The 21,361-nt window shown below is 35.2% G+C and overlaps 5 protein-coding genes across 7 annotated transcripts in view; 3 read left to right on the top strand and 2 right to left on the bottom strand.

Moving 5' to 3' along the window:
- Positions 1–147: 147 nt before the first annotated feature.
- LOC116842463 (transmembrane protein 185A) lies at positions 148–5,672 on the bottom strand. Of its 3 annotated transcripts, none has more exons than XM_032811714.1 (11): positions 5,366–5,672; positions 4,891–5,236; positions 4,298–4,597; positions 3,952–4,075; positions 3,613–3,838; positions 3,465–3,545; positions 2,187–3,328; positions 1,864–2,087; positions 1,464–1,707; positions 1,191–1,370; positions 148–1,116 (listed from the first exon to the last, which is right to left on the bottom strand). In XM_032811714.1, the coding sequence occupies exons 1-5, from the start codon at positions 5,401–5,403 to the stop codon at positions 3,627–3,629; spliced, it is 1,020 nt and encodes a 339-aa protein (XP_032667605.1). In that variant the 5' UTR covers positions 5,404–5,672; the 3' UTR covers positions 148–1,116; positions 1,191–1,370; positions 1,464–1,707; positions 1,864–2,087; positions 2,187–3,328; positions 3,465–3,545; positions 3,613–3,626. The 3 variants fall into 3 exon arrangements, with proteins under 3 accessions (XP_032667605.1, XP_032667606.1, XP_032667607.1); XM_032811715.1 differs by having other exon boundaries at positions 1,480–1,707; XM_032811716.1 differs by lacking the exon at positions 1,864–2,087.
- Positions 684–2,405, top strand: LOC116842549 (F-box/LRR-repeat protein 3-like). The gene is made up of 6 exons (XM_032811922.1): positions 684–741; positions 939–1,054; positions 1,145–1,346; positions 1,490–1,709; positions 1,854–2,099; positions 2,209–2,405. Exons 1-6 carry the CDS (start codon positions 684–686, stop codon positions 2,378–2,380), a joined length of 1,014 nt encoding a protein of 337 aa, XP_032667813.1. The 3' UTR covers positions 2,381–2,405.
- Positions 5,673–6,685: 1,013 nt separating the features above from the next.
- On the top strand, positions 6,686–8,831 carry LOC116842449 (40S ribosomal protein S3a). Its single transcript, XM_032811696.1, has 5 exons — positions 6,686–6,852; positions 7,315–7,418; positions 7,578–7,900; positions 8,335–8,496; positions 8,626–8,831. Exons 1-5 carry the CDS (start codon positions 6,791–6,793, stop codon positions 8,776–8,778), a joined length of 804 nt encoding a protein of 267 aa, XP_032667587.1. The 5' UTR covers positions 6,686–6,790; the 3' UTR covers positions 8,779–8,831.
- Positions 8,832–9,476: 645 nt separating this feature from the next.
- LOC116842450 (40S ribosomal protein S3a) lies at positions 9,477–13,445 on the top strand. The gene is made up of 5 exons (XM_032811697.1): positions 9,477–9,691; positions 10,100–10,203; positions 10,373–10,695; positions 11,123–11,284; positions 11,409–13,445. The coding sequence occupies exons 1-5, from the start codon at positions 9,630–9,632 to the stop codon at positions 11,559–11,561; spliced, it is 804 nt and encodes a 267-aa protein (XP_032667588.1). The 5' UTR covers positions 9,477–9,629; the 3' UTR covers positions 11,562–13,445.
- The window catches only part of LOC116842448 (putative fatty acyl-CoA reductase CG5065), a 13,986-nt gene continuing 5,783 nt past the window's right edge, over positions 13,159–21,361 (bottom strand). The window contains exons 3-9 of the mRNA XM_032811695.1: positions 18,269–18,432; positions 18,035–18,170; positions 15,558–15,757; positions 14,963–15,215; positions 14,696–14,886; positions 13,543–13,800; positions 13,159–13,479 (exon numbers count right to left, since the gene is read on the bottom strand). Coding sequence (XP_032667586.1) covers positions 13,347–13,479; positions 13,543–13,800; positions 14,696–14,886; positions 14,963–15,215; positions 15,558–15,757; positions 18,035–18,170; positions 18,269–18,432 — 1,335 coding nt within the window. The 3' untranslated portion in view covers positions 13,159–13,346. The remainder of the gene's footprint in view (positions 13,480–13,542; positions 13,801–14,695; positions 14,887–14,962; positions 15,216–15,557; positions 15,758–18,034; positions 18,171–18,268; positions 18,433–21,361) is intronic.

Genomic DNA, 21,361 nt, shown 5'->3' with positions numbered 1-21,361 from the left:
TTTAGCATAGCCCAACGACACGCAATATATGTATCATGTACGTATGAAAGGCACAAACAGACGCACGTGGCTCGCAACGGCACGTGAGTTCGTAAGCACGTGTACGGTCAGTGAAAGGAACGAGTTGTGAATAAATAAGCAAGTAAATAGTCGGTAAATGATTACGATGTTATTTGATCTGAAGAAAAGATACTGCAGCCTAAGAAACTTTGTAGTTTCGTTGCAGGTTTAAAAAGAAAAGAAAAAAAGAGAAAAGCGAAAGTCTCTTTTCACTTTCTTAAAGAACACGCTGTAGTACAATTATACTTCTTTGCAAGTGAGAGATCACGATACTTTTTTCACATAAAAGATCTTGCAAATGCGTAGTTGGCACTAGAAATTTCTAAGAATGAAGGAATATGCGAACGTCAAAGCTTATTTCCAAAAGTCGTCTTAAAGAACATTCTATAAATACAATCTATTTTTATACCGCTCGCAGATGCGTATCCTTTCTTAAATACATATTTAAAAAATGGAGATTATAAATGATTTATAATTAATTAATGGAAATTTTTAAGAACGAAGATATTCCTAGAAGCTTATTATATAAGTTTTTCGTATCTTCATTGTACAATCTCTATTTCTTTAATATATAACAGACTTAGATTTAAATTTAAAAGCAAGCTCTCCTTGTGGCCAACAATATGGATATATTCCTCAAGGAGAGAGACTGTAGCTTTCCCCTGCTGGAGGAGTTTCTTCGTAATGTTGCTTCTTCATGGTATGCGGCACACACGTGAACAGCATGCTGTGCACAAGTGCACGAGGCTCCAGAGAGCCTCAAACTCGATAGGAGATCTCGAAGTCCTTGACCCTCTTCTCTTTTACTTTTACTTAATACACGTATCCTCGCGTGTCTGCCCTAGTCCCCACTTCCGCGAGTTCCTTTCGCTTTTTAGCACCACCGCCACCGGTGACCGACCGATCGTTTTGCGGAAGACTATGGTCTACGACAGAGCGAAAGGATATGATACTACCAGCTTCTCAAAATCATCGTCTCACGAATATTCTCACGGTAGTGCGCGAAGTCTCACACGTTGAGATACAGTGCCTTGCGACTCCTGCGCGAAATCGAACCTGTTGTTAAAATAGTCTGTAAGAATAGTGGCATTCGAGAATCACCCCAAATATATTCGCAGTGATGAACGCACCAGAGCTTGACGAGATCGATGGTGAGCGATTTAAATCCGCAGTGACGGTCTCCAAGGCGAGAAGAATGGAGCAACGTCGCGACAGTGACGACGAGAGGAGCTCCAAGACGTTGCATCTTCTACGAATCAAAGGATCTCTGCGGCTGTCGCCCGAAGGTAAACCGAACTATCGGCTCGTGTCTCATCACAAAATACAATAAGGATAGTTAAATACATTTAACAAAAATAAATTTTGAATAATGAAGTAATCAAATTTAATCAAATTTAAAGTACCATAAGGATTATTCACCCTATTTTAGGCATCTTCGTTCTGGCCGACCACTGTCGTTGGCTCCGCGAATTATCTCTGTCATACTCCTTATTGAGCGACGAGTTACTTTTAGCGTTATGCTCGATGAAACAAATTCATTTGGAGACCTTACAAGTAGAGGCATACCCGGAAGTGAGGCCTCTTCCACGCATCAGCGAGAAGGCATGGTCTGCATTCTCGAATCATCTGCCCAATATAAATCTCGTACTGTAAGTAAAAGTGGAGATAGCAATGAAGATCGTTGACTCAGAAGAAGTTGCATAGAAGTTGACAGAAATAATATAGAAATAATAATTGCAAAATGCAATAACCAGAGACCAGAAAGTTGCACTTTGCCTTTCTCATTCTGCCAGATTGTCTTACATGACTGACGACGACGATCAAAAATTGTTATTCACGACGCACGTTCCCGTAACGCATCTCTATCTCGGCGATACGCCGTCGCAAGCGACGATATCGAGGATTAGCGAGCAGTGTCCGCGACTGATAGAGCTGGTGATCGCCGCGTATGGGTCCGGTCCGATCGATCGCTTCTTGATTTCGATGGCTAAAAGTTGCGCGCAGCTCAGCGCCGTCGGTTTAGGCGACTGCGAAATTACGTACGTACTCACACGTGTGCCGATACCGACTTGAAATCCTTATTCTTTTTACATTAAGGAAACATTAATAAGGAACGATGACAACACCTCTCTTCATCTCGTTGAACAGTTGTTCCGGACTGGCGAGATTCGTCGCACTCTGCGCGCGTCGTCTTCAAGCGCTGCACGTTGCGGAAACGTCGCTAATAGAAGACGCTGAATTCGACATCACCAAAGTGTCAGCGAATGTGTCGTCGCTCCTCGGTCGGACGTGGGTGCCGGAGTACGTGCCGTTATGGTGATCTCTCCTAAAGAAGTATCAGCGAAGAGATTTCAATCGCAAATGAGATATATATATCGAGAAGATAGTGTGTTCACGACGTACTATTCTATTTCTCACAGAATACTCTTTACAAGTTACAAAAATTACAAGATCTCGGAACATCGAAAGTAATAGCTCCAATGTATGTATGTATGTAATTGTTCACATGTCTGTAATGTTTGTAACATTCACAGTCGATAATTCGTAGTAAAGCTGTTAAACATAGAAACACTTGGATCGTTATAACAGAGTCTCAGAGAGACAATATCGAGATATATATATGTACAAATATACTATACTATATACATCTCAATATATACCATGTGTATTGCGATATTGCTACAGATGTCGAATAACAGTATCATAGAAATTAATTGATTGTTGCTGTTGATACCAAAAAATAGAAACTTTATTAGATTATAATAGTACTTTTTTGAAGTGTTATATATACATACATACGCCGTGTATATGTATGTATATGCATGTATGTATATAAAATAACAATGTTACTAGCATTTGTTTGCCGTCATAATGTACGGTAAACGCATATAATATTCAATATCCATGGTATCATATATATATATATATATATATATATATATATATATATATATATATATATATATATATATATATATATATATGTGTATATATATACGTAATGTTATTGTGATATAACAGTCTGTACATTATATTTCTACATTATAACATAATAATAAATGATTGGGCATTAAATATTGATGTCCAGCAACGTTTTAACAGCAACATCGCTCGTCTAGATATATCCACTTTTATCCCGCGCTCCCTTTTCCTCCCGACATTTTCCCGAAGTTCCAACAATATTAGTCTTAGAGATGCGAGGTGCTCAGTCTTGTATCCCAGTTGACATACGCATTCCGTAAAATTCCGTCTCTTTGCTTAATAAGGCCTAAGATAAAGCACACAAAGTACCTAGTATACAAGCAATTCGCTAAGTGTGTGTATTATATCGAAAGAAGTATTTTTCTTCGTTATAACGAATTAAATATCTAACTAATTAATGTGCTTAACATTTAGATGGCTACCTGCTTATTTTATATAAGATATCCGGCTTTGTATAAGCCAGTTGTGTTGAAGATAACATTTGTAAAATATCCGAACAAACCCTGCAAGACATTAGACATAACATTTAATGAACTTTCCATTAAAAAAGAGAATTTTCGAGACATATACCTGCTTCGAGCCAATCAGTCAGGCATGTCTATAGAGATTATAGGCACAACAGGTTTCATTAGGTCGATTTTCTTAATGAGCTTTTCACCCTTTTCCGAAATCATTGGCTCGGATGGCGGTTGATCTCGTTCGTCCCTCGGCTGATACGAGATATTACCATATTCTTGAAGTAACGGGCACAAACCCAACAGAAAGTGACAGAAATCCTTTCTGATACCAAACCACCCTACATAAAAATTTCATTGTTTTCATGCATGCTAATTACAATTTATAATAAAGACATTTGAAAAAAGAAGTTTCGAACAAAAAGGATACATAATCTACAAGATCATTCCTTACATCTATTGCCACCCTTTGCACCAAAAGACATAAAAATAAGGGTCATATGTGACACAAGCAGTGGCATCGCTACTGTTGTATAATTCAATGAAATATCTCCATCCAATTTATTTGCTAGCAGTACCTATGAAACAGAACACAAATTACTGAGTAATCAACAATATAATAAGAAAGTTAGACTGATCTATTCAGGAAGATTTAAACCTAACCCACAATGTGGTCTTTGCATACTGTTTCTTTTTTTATCTCTTTCTGATTCAAGTCTCTAGCCAGAATATAGAGAACAAGAAACAGAAAGCAGAGTACATTATAGGTCAGACTTTAGACAAGAAAATGGTGGTAATACCTGGAACACTAAAATAGGGACAACAAGAAACGTATATGCTAATGCTGAATTCAACGAGGTCCGCCTCTGCCGGGCGTTGATTTGCGGCGTTCTTAGTAAAACAGCAGCAAATACTATTGCATATAAAACAGCCACCAAGGATAAACAAAGAAGTGCCCATAATGGCACAAATACAACTTCCCAGCTCCATGTTATAAAACCATCTAATCTCAAAGCCAGGAAAATGAACTGCAATACATTCACCGCACAGAACAGTTCGAGTTCAAATGACCGATCGTGCTTGACAGCCCAGATGCACACCTAAATCACAAAGAGAAATTGTCAGAATATAAAAATACTTGTTGATGCAATCATTAGAACTAGTTAGAAAAATTATCAAAAATTATTAAGGGCTGATTTTTCAATAGCAGTTTAAGTTTAGACCTTCAAATTTGAACTCTATTCAAACATTTCAAATACATTGTCAGAACAGAGCTTGAAACTTAAAGATCTAAGCTTAAACTATAATTGGGAAATTGGCCTTCACAGTTACTTATTTAAATTAACACATCATAAGAGATTATTAAGGGTCATGAAGAGGAATAATTACTTACAGCAATTGACACTATCGAGATAAATATCAAAGGTATGAATACAAGTATCCACAAGTGTCTTTCAGACTCTAACTTGTCACATACTAATAGCTCGAACATCAGTAGAATTAAGTGTAATGCCAAGGTAATCAGCATTGCCTTATAATGCACATAGGCATCTCCCTCCAATCTTGCGTGTGGATGTCTCCACCAGACATAACTTCCTACTATAGCACCCAAAATAACCATACCTTTCCAGAACCATATCGGGCTGAATATCGACCAATAACTCCATTCTATGAAACCGTCCAATCGAAGTGCGAATAGAGATGTAAATATCATTAAGCATGAATGTACCAAAAATTTGCTGCAATTCAAATAAACGCAATGTCCATATTTGTATTTGGATTACGAACAACATACTATTATAGAATAACAATCATGAGCGTATTGAGATGACCGAGCGTATTGTTGTATCCAGAAAATGTGAGGTTACCTTGGATTGAAGTCTTGGAAAAGCGTTTGTAAATTCATAATTATCAGTATAGTTACGTAGGCCAATTAATGGAAGAGAACCTTTCGGTGAGCAGTCGAGTGGAGATACATGCTACAGCGAGCGCGCGATTTCATTTACCCCACGGAACTATTATGGAAGAGCGCAAGCAGTGGCTCGTGCATTTGTGTTCGGAAAAAAAATAAACGAGAACACATTACAAAACCAAAATTTCCGAGCATACTGAAATCAGCGAATAGTCATCTGTTCTCACTGGTTCTCCCCACCACCCAACTATCCTTCCCACTCTTTCTCGTGCTTTCTATCTTTTTTCCTTTCATAGCTCGCTATGTATTCGCAACTTTTGTTCATTTGGTAGTTAAATTAGTCGATTAATCAGACGTGAATATGATGAAGATTGATTAGATTATGGTAAAGTCACGATTGAAAAAATAATGCGCTGAATATGGAAAGACTCGTGATTGTTGAAAACTGCAAAATTTGTTCGAAATTGCAGCAATGTACATAACGAATTACATATATATCCATATAATCGAATTACGCAATGCGATAAGATTTAATTAATAGTACAATGAACGAAATATGTTGTCAGAGTAAATGTTAAGAATATTAAGCCAACGGCACGGTGCTAGTTTTCGTAATGATTGCTTGCTGAATAGAAATACTCTGTACTGATTGGTGCATTTCTGAAGATGAATGGAAATGCACCAATCAAAACAGAGTATTTTCATCTAGCACGAAACAAGCACCGTGTGCCCCTGTCTTTGGCTGCGTTCCGAAATTCACTGCCAATACTGAAAATCTATAGTTCATTTGACGTATATAGAATTTCAGCATTGGCAGTGAATTTCGGAACGCAGCCTTTATTGGATGATTTCCATTCAATAACACAAGTCGACACAAGCATCATCCTATCTTTGTTACTCATTGAATATGGAATAAAGACAGAATGATGCTTAAGGCTATCACACACAAAATTCCGTACGAACTTAAATCGTAAGCGTAAGGAAATCGACCAATCCCAATCGAGTATTCGGCTCTTCGTAATAATGAAGGGCCGAGGGTTCGATTGGGATTGGTCGATTTCTCTACGCTTACGTTTTAAGTTCTTACGGAATTTTGTGTGTAATGGCCTTTATGTCAACTTATGTTATTCAATGGAAAGCACCCATTGTAGAAGGCCCAATAGAAGAATTGATTGTTTAGGGACAAAATGTCACTAATTAGAAACCTAGCAAAGAAGCTCTACTATTGGATATCGTATTCTACATCGGATGTCGGACGCAGTGTAAATCCTCCATTAGCCTTAAGTGGAAGCCACAATCTGCGATCATCTGCAAGAGTGGCAACATCTGTCTACACACGGGTTTAAGTATTTGAGGATCTTTCAGCTCACAACTCCGAGTCATGGCGGTAGGTAAGAATAAGGGCCTTTCGAAAGGAGGCAAGAAGGGCGTGAAAAAGAAGATGTAAGTGAAATATATTGTCTTTAAATGTATCAAGATATTTTAAATTTACGAAAAAACTCTTCTTCGAGTTACCGTTTTGCATGATGCCTTTGGTTATGTTGGATGCTCCTAAGTTGACTCGTGTATACCATTTGATAAATTTTACATTTTATATCTTGAAATCTTATCCTTGGGAACGACAAAATGATTGATCACACTTTGTGAATATTTTCTTTTGGCATAATTTAATACTCCCTAAATGAGTGTAAAATAATTGCTTTTGGTTAAGATGGCACACATGGCAAAGCATGGTAACTCGGAAATCGTGAAATAAAAAATTTACATTATAAATCCACGAGATTTGATCTCAACGATTATTACATTATTCATATATTTGATTTTTCCTTAATTCATCAATTCGTCAATTTATTAATGTATTTCATATTAATGTATTTCATCTCATATAATACTATATTGTTTTAGTGTTGATCCTTTCACTCGCAAAGACTGGTACGATGTGAAGGCACCCTCGATGTTTGCCAACCGTCAGGTGGGCAAAACATTGGTCAATAGGACTCAGGGCACCAGTAAGAATTTGAAACTTTCATATAATTAGTAAAACGCATTCTTTTTTTACTACCTCAGATAGTAGGTTTTTCCTTTATTATGTATCTTGTGTTTCTGATAGTCTTCCCTCACTTTGTTCAGCAATGTATACAATGTAAATATCAATTTTATTTTTACAGAAATTGCATCAGAAGGTCTGAAGTTCAGAGTATTTGAAGTATCCTTGGCTGATCTTCAAAGCGATCAAGATGCGGAAAGATCTTTCCGGAAATTTAGATTAATCGCTGAAGACGTGCAAGGACGTAATGTTCTAACCAACTTCCATGGAATGGACTTGACTACAGACAAGCTCCGTTCCATGGTTAAAAAGTGGCAGACGCTAATTGAAGCCAATGTAGATGTCAAAACTACAGACGGTTACTTACTGAGAGTTTTCTGCATTGGGTTCACTAACAAGGATCAACTCAGCACGAGGAAGACGTGCTATGCCCAACACGCACAGGTTTGTGTCCAACTCAATTTTGCATTGCATATATCACACGCAGCTCCATGTTCGTTACAGTCTGTACTGCAATGGCAAAAGATGTTGCGAATATCAATGTGCAGTCCCTTACCACACTGCTTGTGTACAAATAAGCAGTGATAAAAGAACTTGCTACACGTCATAACATTTATAAATATTTTTAGTCCAGCAGATTCTGTGTGCTTTGAGATATTTCAAATTTCCGTGTACAACGTAAAATTAAACGTAAAATTTTATTCAACGTTCATTCATATCCGTGGGAATATTAAAATCATTAGCTAAATAATACGATTTTTACTCGTTTGATATTATTCCTTTGTTCAACTCGGCATTTTGTAGATATTATTTGCGGATCATTTATTTTACGTACGTTTTTAGTTGTATCATGTTGTATAACTCGTAATTGAATTTAGGTGAAGAAAATTCGACAAAAGATGGTCGAAACTATCACAGAAGATGTGACGAAAACCGACTTGAAGGGCGTCGTTAGCAAATTGCTTCCTGATGCCACCGCAAAGGACATCGAAAAAGCGTCGCAAGGAATTTATCCCTTACACGACGTTTATATTCGCAAAGTGAGTATTTTACATTCCTCTCTGGATGACTTTGTATGCAATTGTACTTTTTTACAAAGATAACTAACCCTAATTTCTATCTTTGTCTCACGAACGTTAATAAACTGTAGTAAATTGTAATTTTATCAGGTGAAAGTGTTGAAAAAACCTCGCTTCGAGCTGAGTAAATTGTTGGAGTTGCACGGAGACGGAGGTAGTAACAAGACCGAAGAGGTTGGCGAGAGTGGATCCAAAATTGATAGACCGGAGGGTTACGAGCCACCGGTACAGGATTCTGTTTAAGAATAGAAAAAAATAAAAACGATCTTTTATGACATCGCTATTCTATGATTCAACGAAATATGTTCATCCAATTTATTTACTAACAGTACCTATAAAACAACACGAATTCAACAATACAATGAGAAGGTCAAATTGATCTGTGCAGGAAGACTTAAGCTTAACCTGCAGTGTGAATTTTGCATTCTTTCTTTTTTTTATCACTCAAACCTTTAGTCAGAAAAGTATAGAGAATAAGAAACAGAAAGAGCACAGCACATTGTAGGTCAATCTTTGGACAAGTAATATTCGAAACACTAAAATAAGGAATAAGATATATTCTAATGCCGAATTCAACGGATAGAGTAGCATCTAATTGACTAATCAGACCAAGAGAACTAAGATTTCTTTATCATGATTGGTTAATTGAATGTTGCTCTACTTGCCGTGTAGGATTTTGGAACGCAGCCCTGAGAATACCACAACATTTGCTCAATGCGCGTACGCGAAGAAATCTCCCGAATTCGCAGTACTGCTTAAGGCCATCACACACAAAATTCCGTAAGACTTAAAACGTAAGTGTAAAGAAATCGACCAATCCCAATCGATCACTCGGCTCTTCGTAACCCCTCCATTATTACGAAGAGCCGAATACTCGATTGGGATTGGTCAAATGTACCCGTTGCGTTGGAGTGAATGAGATAGATAAATAGATAGAGAGAGAGAGAGTACTCGAGTGACGTTTCCGAACGTAGCCTTACAGCACGTGAGTTCAAAGCAAATGTAGTTACAGTCTGCGATCATCTACGACAGCTTTTTTTGTATATGGGTTTAATTATTTGAGAATTTTATTTTAACTCACGACTTTCCGAATCATGGCAGTAGGCAAGAATAAAGGTCTTTCGAAAGGAGGCAAGAAGGGAGTGAAAAAGAAGATGTAAGTATCTTTAAGTGCAACTAGGTATTTTAAATTTGCGAAAAAACTCGTCTTCGAGTTACTTTGTTTTGTTCCGCGTAATGTCTTTGATTTTATATGTTTTAAAATATTATTCTCGAGATCAACAAAGCTACAGAAGCATCGCATTTTGAACATTTTCTTTTAACATAATTTAATACTCCCTAAATGAGAGAAACAGGATCATTCTTGGGTTAGATGGCATACGTGGCAAAGTATTATAACTTTAAAATTTGTGAAATAAAAAATATACATCATAAATCCATAAGATTTAACCTCAACGATTATTACATTATTGATATATTTGATCTTTCCTTAATTCATCAATTCGTCAATTTATTTTGTTAATATACTTCATGTTTCATCTCATGTAATACTGTATTGTTTCAGCATTGATCCTTTCACTCGCAAAGACTGGTACGATGTGAAGGCACCATCAATGTTTGCCAACCGTCAGGTGGGCAAAACGTTGGTTAACAGGACGCAGGGCACTAGTAAGAACTTCTTCCTTGAAACTTTCATATAGCTAATAAAAATCTTTTTTTACTGTAATCTCAAATAATTTTTCCTTTTTTTATGTATCTTTGATCTTGTATTTCTGATAGCCTTTCCTCACTTTGTTCAGTGATGTATACGATGTAAATATCAATTTTATTTTGACAGAAATTGCATCAGAAGGTCTGAAGTTCAGAGTGTTTGAAGTATCCTTGGCAGATCTTCAAAGCGATCAAGATGCAGAAAGATCTTTCCGGAAATTTAGATTAATCGCTGAGGACGTGCAAGGACGTAATGTTCTAACTAACTTCCATGGAATGGACTTGACTACAGATAAGCTCCGTTCTATGGTTAAAAAATGGCAGACTTTAATTGAAGCCAGTGTAGATGTAAAAACTACGGATGGTTATCTACTGAGAGTTTTTTGTATTGGTTTCACTAATAAGGATCAACTCAGCACGAGGAAGACGTGCTATGCCCAACATGCACAGGTTTGTATCCAGCTCAGTTTTGTGTTGCTTGTATCACACGCAGCTCCATGTTCGTTACAGTCTGTACTGCAATGGCAAAAGATGTTGCGAATATCAATGTGCAGTCCCTTACCACACTGCTTGTGTACAAATAAGCAGTGATAAAAGAACTTGCTACACGTCATAACGTTTATAAATATTTTTAGTCCAGCAGATTCTATGTGCTTTGAGATATTTCAAGTTTCACAACGCAAGTTAAAACGTAAAATTTTATTCAACGTTCATTCATATCCGTGGGAATATTAAAATTATTAGCTAAATAATACGATTTTTACTCGTTTGATATTATTATTCCTTTGTTCAACTCGGCGTTTTGTAGATGCTATTTACCGATCATTTATTTACGTTTTTAGTTGTGTCATGTTATATAACTCGTAATTGAATTTAGGTGAAGAAAATTCGACAAAAGATGGTCGAAACTATCACAGAAGATGTAACTAAGACCGACTTGAAGGGCGTTGTTAGCAAATTGCTTCCTGATGCCACCGCTAAAGACATTGAAAAAGCATCACAAGGAATTTATCCCTTGCACGACGTTTATATTCGTAAGGTGAGTATTTTTCCTCTTTGAACTGTGTATATAATTGTGCAATCAAGCACTTCTTCACAAAGATAATGAACCGTGATTTCTGTCATTATCTTTATTTTAATTATCTTTATTGTAATTTTATCAGGTAAAAGTATTAAAAAAACCTCGCTTCGAGCTCAGCAAGTTGTTGGAGCTGCATGGAGATGGAGCGAGCAGTAAAACCGAAGAGGTCGGCGAAAGCGGATCCAAAATCGATAGGCCAGAGGGCTACGAGCCACCGGTACAGGAGTCCGTTTGAATCTGACTTTAATAAAAAGTATTAACGATCATAATTCGTTTGTACTTTGTTTGTAACTTTTTGTATTATTCTTCGTTTCGTTTGTATTTCAGTATTTAATAAAATATAGAAGTTAAGAAAAGAAAATAACCAGTATTTAATAAAATATAGAAGTTAAAAAAAGAAAATAACCAGCAATAGCCGACTAAAAAATATTCTAAATTAGTAATTATAATATTCTAAATTAGCAAATGACTAATGTCACTCGAAAGATTATCGTTTGTATCTGTTTGTATTACTTTTAAAATCGTTTGTATCTCAAGGATACCGGGAGTACAAAATTTTAAAAAGATGTCTAACAAGTAACACTACCCAAGTGATACTCGCCGATTCGGACCAAACTTTGCACATCGATAGAACACTAAAAAATATTGAACCCGTGTTTTTTTATATCGGCAGAATACCGTTTTAAGGGTTAGAAACTACCCCTATCAACCCCCAAGCAGGCTAACCTACCTAAGCCTGGGTAGAGCGAGTTTAATCGTCTGCTTATCTTTAAGAAAATAAGTTTCCCACCCCAAATAGGCTAATTCACCTTGACCCTGATCTACTTTATCCCCACACACCTTTACAACCCTTAAAAAGCACCCCTACCGATCCTTATTTTACCGATTAATTATTTTAGCCTGGGAACAGCGATTTCAAGTACTTGTTTTTCCTGGAATAAATTATGTTTGCCTTTGAGCACGGTTACCCTATATTTAGTTTCATCCAGGGACAACGACGTGGACGTAATAGGGTTTTGTCCCCTTTGGGGTGCTGGATTAGAGTGAGTCCCCTTGTCTCTCACTGTTTGGGGTGCTGGATTAGAGTGAGTCCCCTTGCCTCTCACTGTTTGGAGTGCTGGATTAGAGTGAGTCCCCTTGCCTCTCACTGTTTGGGGTGCTGGATTAGAGTGAGTGATAGGGGTGGTTTCTACCCCTTAAAACGGTATTCTGCCGATATAAAAAAACACGGGTTCAATATTTTTTAGTGTTCTATCGATGTGCAAAGTTTGATCCGAATCGGCGAGTATCACTTGGGTAGTGTTACTTGTAAGACGCAACTATGCCATTTCTTGAGATATCTGAAAACGTTCAACGCCATTCGAAGAAGCTCCATTAGCACGCGTACTGTTTTTTAAATCGTTCGTATCTCGTTCGTATCTCGTTCATATCTTCAGAAGTACAGCATCTTCAAAGTACATCAAATTGTTGATACATGCTTTTGTTGTTTATAAAAGTATCGGAAAACGTCATTCGAAAGAGCTTTGTTAGCACACGTTTGTACCGCTTTTTAAATCGTTTGTATCTCGGAGAATTCGAAAGTACAGCATTTCTAAAATATGTTAAAGATTTAATACCATGTTAGTTAACTCTTGGGTTAATACATACTTTTGTTCCTTATAGAAGTATGGGAAAACGATCAAAGTATAAACAAACTATAATCGTTAATTTTTTCTTGTTAAAGTCAAGTGCCAGGTTCACATTGGTCGGTTTAAGAATGTACAAGAATTCGATGATCTTTCACCATAAAATAAAATTGATCTTTTATGATGTAAATAATGTCTTCACTTACATGTGTTTCAATGTTTTTATTATACAGAGTTATACAGCGTATACAAGGAGAAACACTGTTATATCTTTTGGAGATTAAGTGAAAAAATCACTGATAATTTATCTAAACGATCCTTGCGATCAATATAAAAAAGATAATTTTCAAGCTGTGTTAGAAATTGCAACGTGATTAAGATTAAGATTAAAGAAATTATATTAATTGCTTTACAATGTATGTCGCACTGTCAGCAACCATCGTTTTAGTGAAGTCATTAGAATTTATCAGGGTGTAAAAAAGAAACAGGAAAAATAGAGTTTTCACGATAACGTCCACCCAGTACATGCTGCGAAGGAAAAAGAAAGAATTAGTCAGTTGCTGTTCATACGAGATGGACTCTCAAACTTACATTCTCAGATGTCTACGAGCAGCCGGTAGAGTTTCTGGAAGCTCGTTTAAAATGTAAACTCTGGCAGCTCGAATGCAAGTTTCGAAATAGGCGTCTAAGTCCATGTCATCGCCGTGCAATTGATACTTATCAAATTCCAGATTGTTTAACTTATATCTCATTTCGATCACGTAGGAATTATCGAAGTCCCACTGATTATTCGCATAATATTCGAATACTTCGAATCCTTTGTTTATACGACGATGCACACGACACATGCTGCACATGTAAATATAAGTTAACAAATGAGCAAAGTCCTCCGCGCGTTAGACTACCATTGATTATTTCAATATTTTATTCAAGCTTGAATTATTAAGGCTCATATTGATAATTGTTATTTAAAACTGGCCTTATGTAAGATACTCAAATTTTTATTTAGAGTTAAACTCAATTTTAAATTGAATTGTAATAAATAAATAAATATATATATATATATATATATATATATATATATATATATATATATATATAACATTTGTACTTCTCTTTCTCTGTAAGCGCGCAATTAAACTGAAAAAATTCTATCTCTGAATTCAAGTCTGAGTATTTCACTTGAGACAAGTTTCAAGTAATAATTATTAATACAGACCTAAATATGCAGTAAACAAATGCAATTCGTAAAGCATATATTCGTTAGCATAGCTCGTTGGCTATCGGTCATATTAAATTTAAGGCTCTTGGTGCCACTGCTGCAGAATCCTGTATTGATGATGTCAAAAATTCTTATGCATGCTATTTTCAAATAAAAAGATATTTGTTTGAAGGAACACTTCAGATCGCTTGAGCAGACTTGTAAACCCTTATAGAAATATCATACTAAGAATCATTGATAATTACTTATTTTCAGTATTAAAAATACTGGATAATAAGTAATTATCAATGATTCTTAGTATGATATTTCTATAAGGGAAATGCTCTGAAAACTATTCTTTTCTCTTGATAGTCAATAAATCTAGGGTTTCACAGCAGTGGGATCAGAAGCCTTAATTTGTTAAAAGTAGTTGATTACGTTACACAAGTTAATGAGATATGACATCATTATGTAGCGTTAATCACTGATGACCACTATGACAGTTAACGTGTCAATTAACTAAAATAACGTGAGACAACTCACATGGGTTTGTGACCAGCTAGAAAAATTAAAGCGTCGATGAGATAGGCCGGTATCATATGAAACAGCAGAATACAAATGTTATGCAGGAGTCGCGATTTCTTCATACTACCACCTGGATACCACACGACTCCGTTCAGAGGTACTTTCTGGGTGATTTTTCGGCCTCGTTCTATTATTTCCGCCCAGGAGACCTACAAGGATGAATGATCTCACTTTATGATATCGCGGAAGGATCATACACATGCGGAGGGATCATTGCGGATGTACCTGAAATTCGCTACTGCTCGTGAGATTAAAGACCCGTTTCTCCCGATCCTTGAAATAAATGAAGTTCCACGAAGCGACGAGAATGGCATTGATTGCGATATCGACCGGCAAATAATCGGCGTATGTCTCTTGGTCACAATACATCGTCCTAATTACTCCCTTCCCGGCGCCAATCAACAGACCAGTAGGACCGTTGATATTGTCCGTCCAACCGGGAAGTGGTTCCTTCCACACAGGAATAATTATGCTTGGCCTATTCAACACAGGTACAATGTACCGTTAATAAAACGGGAGCAACTCGACCAGGAAGCTTGTTCTAAATTTCCTGATTTATTCTAAAGTCATAATTAGATTATTCTTGTGTTGCCTAGAAAATTCGATCTCAAAAAGGCATCTCAGATAGCGCAGACAACTAAAAAAAAATTCAAAAAGAATTCAGTCGTATGTATTCTGAGTTCATTTTCAGATGCAAAAAGAATTCTTCAGAGTTCAGTTCAGTTAAAAGAATTCTTTTTGTATCTAAAAATGAACTCAGAATTGGTGACATACGACTGAATTCTTTTCGAATTCTCTGTGCTATCTGAGATCTTAGTACCTTAGAATTATCGACGGAATATGCGGTAGCGATTCTTCAACGAGACCCTCCGCCAAGGCTTTCGTGAAAGCATAAGTGTTGGGATACGTCCCCAGAATCTTGTCCGTCATGGCCTCGACCACTTCATCGTTCATCCATTCCACGCATTTGATCACTTGGTGAGGATCGGCGGGTGGAGGATACGTTTTCTGACGCAAAACCTGCTCAAGATTAGTCATTAATTTATTGTTTTTTTCGAGTATTTTTATGTAAATACGCTACGAGGTATAATACAATAACTCCGCCGTTTCGCAAAAAATCTCCGAGGCTCCTTCTTGGGAAAAAATAATTATACATACAATTACATGAAATTGATATATATGATTATATATAAATTATATGTGAATTTTGTTCACATAGAAAAAGATTATGTTAAATAAACAAGAGAAGAAATAATTACATTCGATTAAATGTCGACGTCATATGCCACTAAAAGCATAAGCATTTAATTCGCTCGTATTTGTATAAAAACAATTTTCTCGTTATGAATATATACAGGATGTCCCGCCACTATCGCATTATCTCTTACGGACGGATTCCTGAGGTAATTTGAAGAAAAAAATCCTAATGCAAAAATGTCGAGGCTATAATACTTTTCAAATTATAAGCGATTAAAGTTGACCAATTATATTGGCTAAAGCCAAGTACGCGCGTTCAGGTATGGTACACAATACAGGTGCATGCACATAAATACAGTACAGGTGCATGCACATAAATGAGAATTTGCATAAGATATGAAATTAGTTGTAAATCCCTGAAAGAAACGTCAAATGTGTGACAGCTTACTGATTCTCATAAATGTATTGTGTGATATTTTATTCATAACATTTTGACGAGATTGTTATTATTTGCGATGTTTATTTAAATGATAGAAAAGATAGATTATTATTATATATATTGTTGTATGTATAGAACTTCCCTATCAATATTTGGAAAAGGGACGACATGTGCATACACCTGTATCACTGTGTGTGTTGTACCGTACCTGAGCGCGCATACTTCAGCTAATATAATTGGTCAACTTTAATAATTTGATTATTAAAGTTTATAAATTATAATTTATAATTTGAAAAGTATTATAGCCTCGTCATTTTTGTATTAGGATTTTCTTATTAAATTACTTTAGGAATTCGTCCTTAAGAGATAATGCGGTAATGACGGGACATTCTTTATAATTATTCATAATTATATATAATCATATATAGACAAAAATCATATCTTTTTCTCAGGTTATCAATACCCAGATAGCATAGAAAATCCTAAAAAGATTCATAGAGAACGATAGAATAAAATAATAATTTTCTATCGTTTTGAATATGGATTTTGGTTCGTGAATTTACAAAATGTGAATAGTATTCTATCGTATAGAATAGAATACAATACCTAATAAGAAAGAAATCATTAATACAACGTTGCTACAATGATATTGAAGAATATCAAGAATATCTGTAATATTGTCAAATATGTAATGTTTAATATTGTATCAAACATCATTATGAACATACTTTGACTGCGATTTGGAAGTTTCAATAATGTTGAAATAGGATTGCTATAACGTTTTAATCGGCAGAAATATTTTTAAGATGTTGCATCGATCTTAAATAAATGTAACATTTGAAAAATCTATTTTTTGCAATGTTTTTAAAACGTTTAAACAACATTCAGAAAAATCATATCACAAAATAACATGTGAAAAATATAAATGCAATATTATTAAAAAATGTCCAAACAATGCACATAAAATCAACATTTCTAAACGTTAATTTAATGTTCCTTGCTTACTGGGTAGATAGTGATAGAATTTCTATCGTTAGTTTCCTATAGAATACAAAATCGTGTATAACCAGATAAAATACGATAAAACACAATAGGATTTATATTTGAACTTGCGAGCGAGAACAATACAGCTTAAAGAAAACGATTCAAATTGATAGCGCTATCAATTTGAATTCTATAAAAGTTTATAAAGAACGATAGAATAAAATTCTATCGTTCTCTATAAACTTTTTTTTACCAGGGAATTAAAAAAGAATTCAATCGTATGTCACCAATTCTGAGTTCATTTTTAGATGCAAAAAGAATTCTTTTCACTGAACTGAATTCTAAAAAATTCTTTTTGTATCTGAAAATGATCTCAGAATTTCAGATTATATTTCAGAATTGGTGGCATACGACTGAATTCTTTTCGAATTCTTTTTGAATTCTCTGCGTTATCTGGGTAGTCTCTAGTGTAGAGGTCAATGTTATATAAAAAAATGTAAATTTTTATACAAATGTAACACGATAGATACATAAAGAATATGCTTACTCTTTTTTTGCGTGTTGTAAGAAAAACCGAATTTTTATACGAACCGGAAAGATTAATGTTTTTTTTTATGAGAAAAAGCGAATTTTTTTATACAGATGTCACACGATGGATATACTAAGATTGTACTTACCTTTTCTTCCAGATGACAATAGGCCGTGCTGATGTAAGCAAACAGAACTAAATTCTTCATCTCTTTGGCCAGCTCTATCATTAATTTTGTGGCGCGTGTATTCATAAGCACGGCTTTCTTCAACATCTCGTCAAATCTATAGGACAATCTATCATTATCACTTAATCTGATCACGCGACATAACCGAACAATCTTTTTCACTCTCTATCGAGGAATTGTCTCGTTGCAGCTTACCTGACCGTAGCTGCTGCGTGATATACTATATTGACATTTTCGCAGAGCATCTTCCTATCCTCCGGAGAGATCCCGAGATCTGGCATTAATATGTCTCCATTAATGACCGTTACCGCCTTCCGAAGCGCCGCTAATCCTCTTTGAGCCTTGACTTTTTCGAAAAGCTAAACAATTCGTGAAATCGTTATATTACGCGTAATAAAATGAACGTAATAAAAATGCGTAATAAAAACGTAATCATATTTGAGCAAAGTTAAAATTAGACGTGAAATAGAGAAAACATAATGCAGGAAAATGCAAAGAACAATCAACGTTATCGCTAAGAGAAAAGATACATTAATTCGTTATCGACTATAACTGTTGATCTTATTCACAATATTTTCTCCTTTTTTTTTAGATAATAACCGTTCGCAGTAGACCTAGTAAGCAAGAAATCATTAATACAACGTTACTACAATGATATTTAAGAACCTGTAATATTGGCAAATATGTAGAGTTTAATATTCAAACATCATTATGAACATACTTTGTCCGCGATTTGGAAGTTTCAATAATGTTGAAATAAGATTGCCATAACGTTTTAATCGTCAGAAATATTTTTAAGATGTTACATTGATCTCAAATAAATGTTAAAGTAACATTTGAAAAATATATTTTTTGTAATGTTTTTGAAACGTTTAAACAACATTCAGAAAAATCATATCACAAAATAACATGTAAAAAATATAAATGCAATATTATTAAAAAATGTTCATACAATGCACATGAAGTCAACGTTTCTAAACGTTAATTTAGTGTTCCTTGCTTACTAGAGAACTATCAATGCACTTTCTAATAAGCAAAAAATCATTAATAGAACATTACTGCAGCGATGTTTGGTAACATGTAACGTTTCCTAATATAGTAGTTTTTAACGTTGTATCAACGTTATTACGAATAACTTCGACATTTTAATATTTCTAAAACATTTTTACAATAGTGAAAGGGATCGTATCCGGTAATATCTTTGAAATGTTTTTAAAATATTAAACGAAAATGTTCAAAAGATACGCGTAAAACTAATATTTCAAAATGTTTTGTTCAAGATCTGTTTACGGGACTTAACGCAGACTGTTACATATGTATATACCATGTATATACTTTATGTAAGTGTAATTCGACAATTTTGTAACAGATTTCTCGATTGACAAATGTAACTTCTTACCAAACTATCGCGTAATTTTACGAGGAAATTATGTTACTCATCAAGTTTCGATAATACGGGATGATTTATCGTGTTTGTAAAAAACTAAACAATTCATGGAATCATTATATTACTATATATTCTATATATTCTTTTTATGCTCTTATTACACGTCATTACGTAAAAACAATTATTTCGAGCAAAGTTTAAATTAAACGTAATGCAGAAAAACATAAATACAAATAAACGTCATTACTAAGAAAAAAGACATTAGTTCGTTATCGACTATACTAACCTTGATCTTGTGCAAAAAACTTTCTTTTCTATTTTCCTTTTTTAGATAATAACCGTTTTTTAGCTACAGTATTTCAAACAATTGAATCATATCAATGACAGTTTGAATCGGAGATAAAGATTCGCGCACAGAGACATAGATCTATATTAATAATCTTTATCTAAAGTTTGTCTCACGTGAGATACTGAGATTTTTCTTCAGAATTAGATTCAAGTTTTTTCGGTTGCATTATACGATATATGTGACAAAATATCTCTGTAATCAACTGTAATTCAACTGAAAAACTCTCATCTAGCTCCAAGCTCAGATTTGAGTATTTTGCTTGAAAGGAGTTTCAAGTAAGAATTATTAAATATGGGCCATGGAATTACATCAAGTAAAATCTTTTTCGCAACAGCATGAATTCTTTTCGAACGGGCATTAGAAACGAGGAAATTCCATATATACGTGCGGTGATGCCTAATTTACGCATGTTTCTGAAACACACACACACACACATATACATGCACAGCCACACACCGCACGCACGCACACACATATATGCGTGCATGCATAGGTACATACGCCGTGTCGTGCGTGACGTAGCATATTTACGGTGTTACGTTAGGATCCGTAAGACATGACATAACGTGGTACGAAACGCAATCCGGACTTTCACCAATTGCTGGTAAAAACGACATTAATAATCACCGTGTCCCGTCATATTTTTGACGAGGCCTTGACTTCGTTTTTTTTCTTCTTTCCCCTTTTTTTTATCTCCCTGACACATACATGTCGCCACGTGGTCGATGATCTGATTCGTGTACTTTCACCGGGTGTATCGGTTCTACTTCGCGGGTATTCGAAGTGTTCGTAGAAACGCGTCGTTGAATCTATGTACCTGTTGCGGCATCGCATCTTATCGTCGTCAGGGCAACAATGTTGCAACTTGCAAAGTCATATAGCTTTTCTACGTACGGTACTAGTTGCTTTCTCTTTTTCATGCACTCGTCGCAAGAGAGAAAGAGAGAGGGAAAGAGAGAGAGAGATCGGGACGATACTCGAGCTCGTCGAGTACACGCTCTAATGATCGTACATACACGCACATACGACAAGGGTGAACTTGCGCTTGCACTCGGCACTCAAGTTTCTCCGTGATATACTCGAGAAATGTACCTTCCCGCTCGAACATTTAACAACACTTAATAGATTCTCTGTTTAAAATGAGGAATACAAAACGATAACTTTACATGGGCACTTTAGCTTGAATTTCAATATAAATCTAAAAAAATGCGAAACAATCGAATAATGATTGCCCGAGAAAAAAAGTTCATATATAAATTTTATCTCTATTATTTTATCACTACGTATAATTATGCGTATATTTATATATGTCTTTATAACAAAAAATAATATTATACAAATACAATCGAAATAAATGCTTATACTTTTGGTAGCATATCATGTCGACGTTTAATTGAGCGAAACTATGTCTTCCTGTTTTATTCAATATTATTGTTCCCGTGTGGACATATACGATTATATATGTGACTGTACAGAAATAAAACTCACGTATAATTCATATGTATATAGACATATATATATATATATATATATATATATATATATATATATA

Source organism: Odontomachus brunneus, unplaced genomic scaffold (genome assembly GCF_010583005.1).
Source record: "Odontomachus brunneus isolate Ranch 3 - 2012 unplaced genomic scaffold, Obru_v1 Obru_scaffold_025, whole genome shotgun sequence".
Taxonomy (NCBI): Eukaryota; Metazoa; Arthropoda; class Insecta; order Hymenoptera; family Formicidae; genus Odontomachus; species Odontomachus brunneus.
The sequence above is the reverse complement of the archived record's forward strand: the minus strand, read 5'-3'. Positions and strand labels throughout refer to the sequence as shown.

Bases quoted from the DNA above. Each gene is read 5' to 3' on its own strand.
- LOC116842549 (XM_032811922.1), top strand. From the start codon at position 684: ATGGATATATTCCTCAAGGAGAGAGACTGTAGCTTTCCCCTGCTGGAG. The intron at 742-938 runs GTAATGTTGCTT...TTCGCTTTTTAG, and splicing joins CCTGCTGGAGGAGTTTCTTC to CACCACCGCCACCGGTGACC. The intron at 1,055-1,144 runs GTAGTGCGCGAA...CTGTAAGAATAG, and splicing joins GTCTCACGAATATTCTCACG to TGGCATTCGAGAATCACCCC.
- LOC116842463 (XM_032811714.1), bottom strand. From the start codon at position 5,403: ATGAATTTACAAACGCTTTTCCAAGACTTCAATCCAAG. The intron at 5,237-5,365 runs GTAACCTCACAT...TTTGAATTGCAG, and splicing joins TTCCAAGACTTCAATCCAAG to CAAATTTTTGGTACATTCAT. The intron at 3,839-3,951 runs GTAAGGAATGAT...ATTTTTATGTAG, and splicing joins TGCAAAGGGTGGCAATAGAT to GGTGGTTTGGTATCAGAAAG.
- LOC116842449 (XM_032811696.1), top strand. From the start codon at position 6,791: ATGGCGGTAGGTAAGAATAAGGGCCTTTCGAAAGGAGGCAAGAAGGGC. The intron at 6,853-7,314 runs GTAAGTGAAATA...ATATTGTTTTAG, and splicing joins AAGGGCGTGAAAAAGAAGAT to TGTTGATCCTTTCACTCGCA. The intron at 7,901-8,334 runs GTTTGTGTCCAA...AATTGAATTTAG, and splicing joins GCTATGCCCAACACGCACAG to GTGAAGAAAATTCGACAAAA.
- LOC116842450 (XM_032811697.1), top strand. From the start codon at position 9,630: ATGGCAGTAGGCAAGAATAAAGGTCTTTCGAAAGGAGGCAAGAAGGGA. The intron at 10,204-10,372 runs GTAAGAACTTCT...TTATTTTGACAG, and splicing joins TAACAGGACGCAGGGCACTA to AAATTGCATCAGAAGGTCTG. The intron at 10,696-11,122 runs GTTTGTATCCAG...AATTGAATTTAG, and splicing joins GCTATGCCCAACATGCACAG to GTGAAGAAAATTCGACAAAA.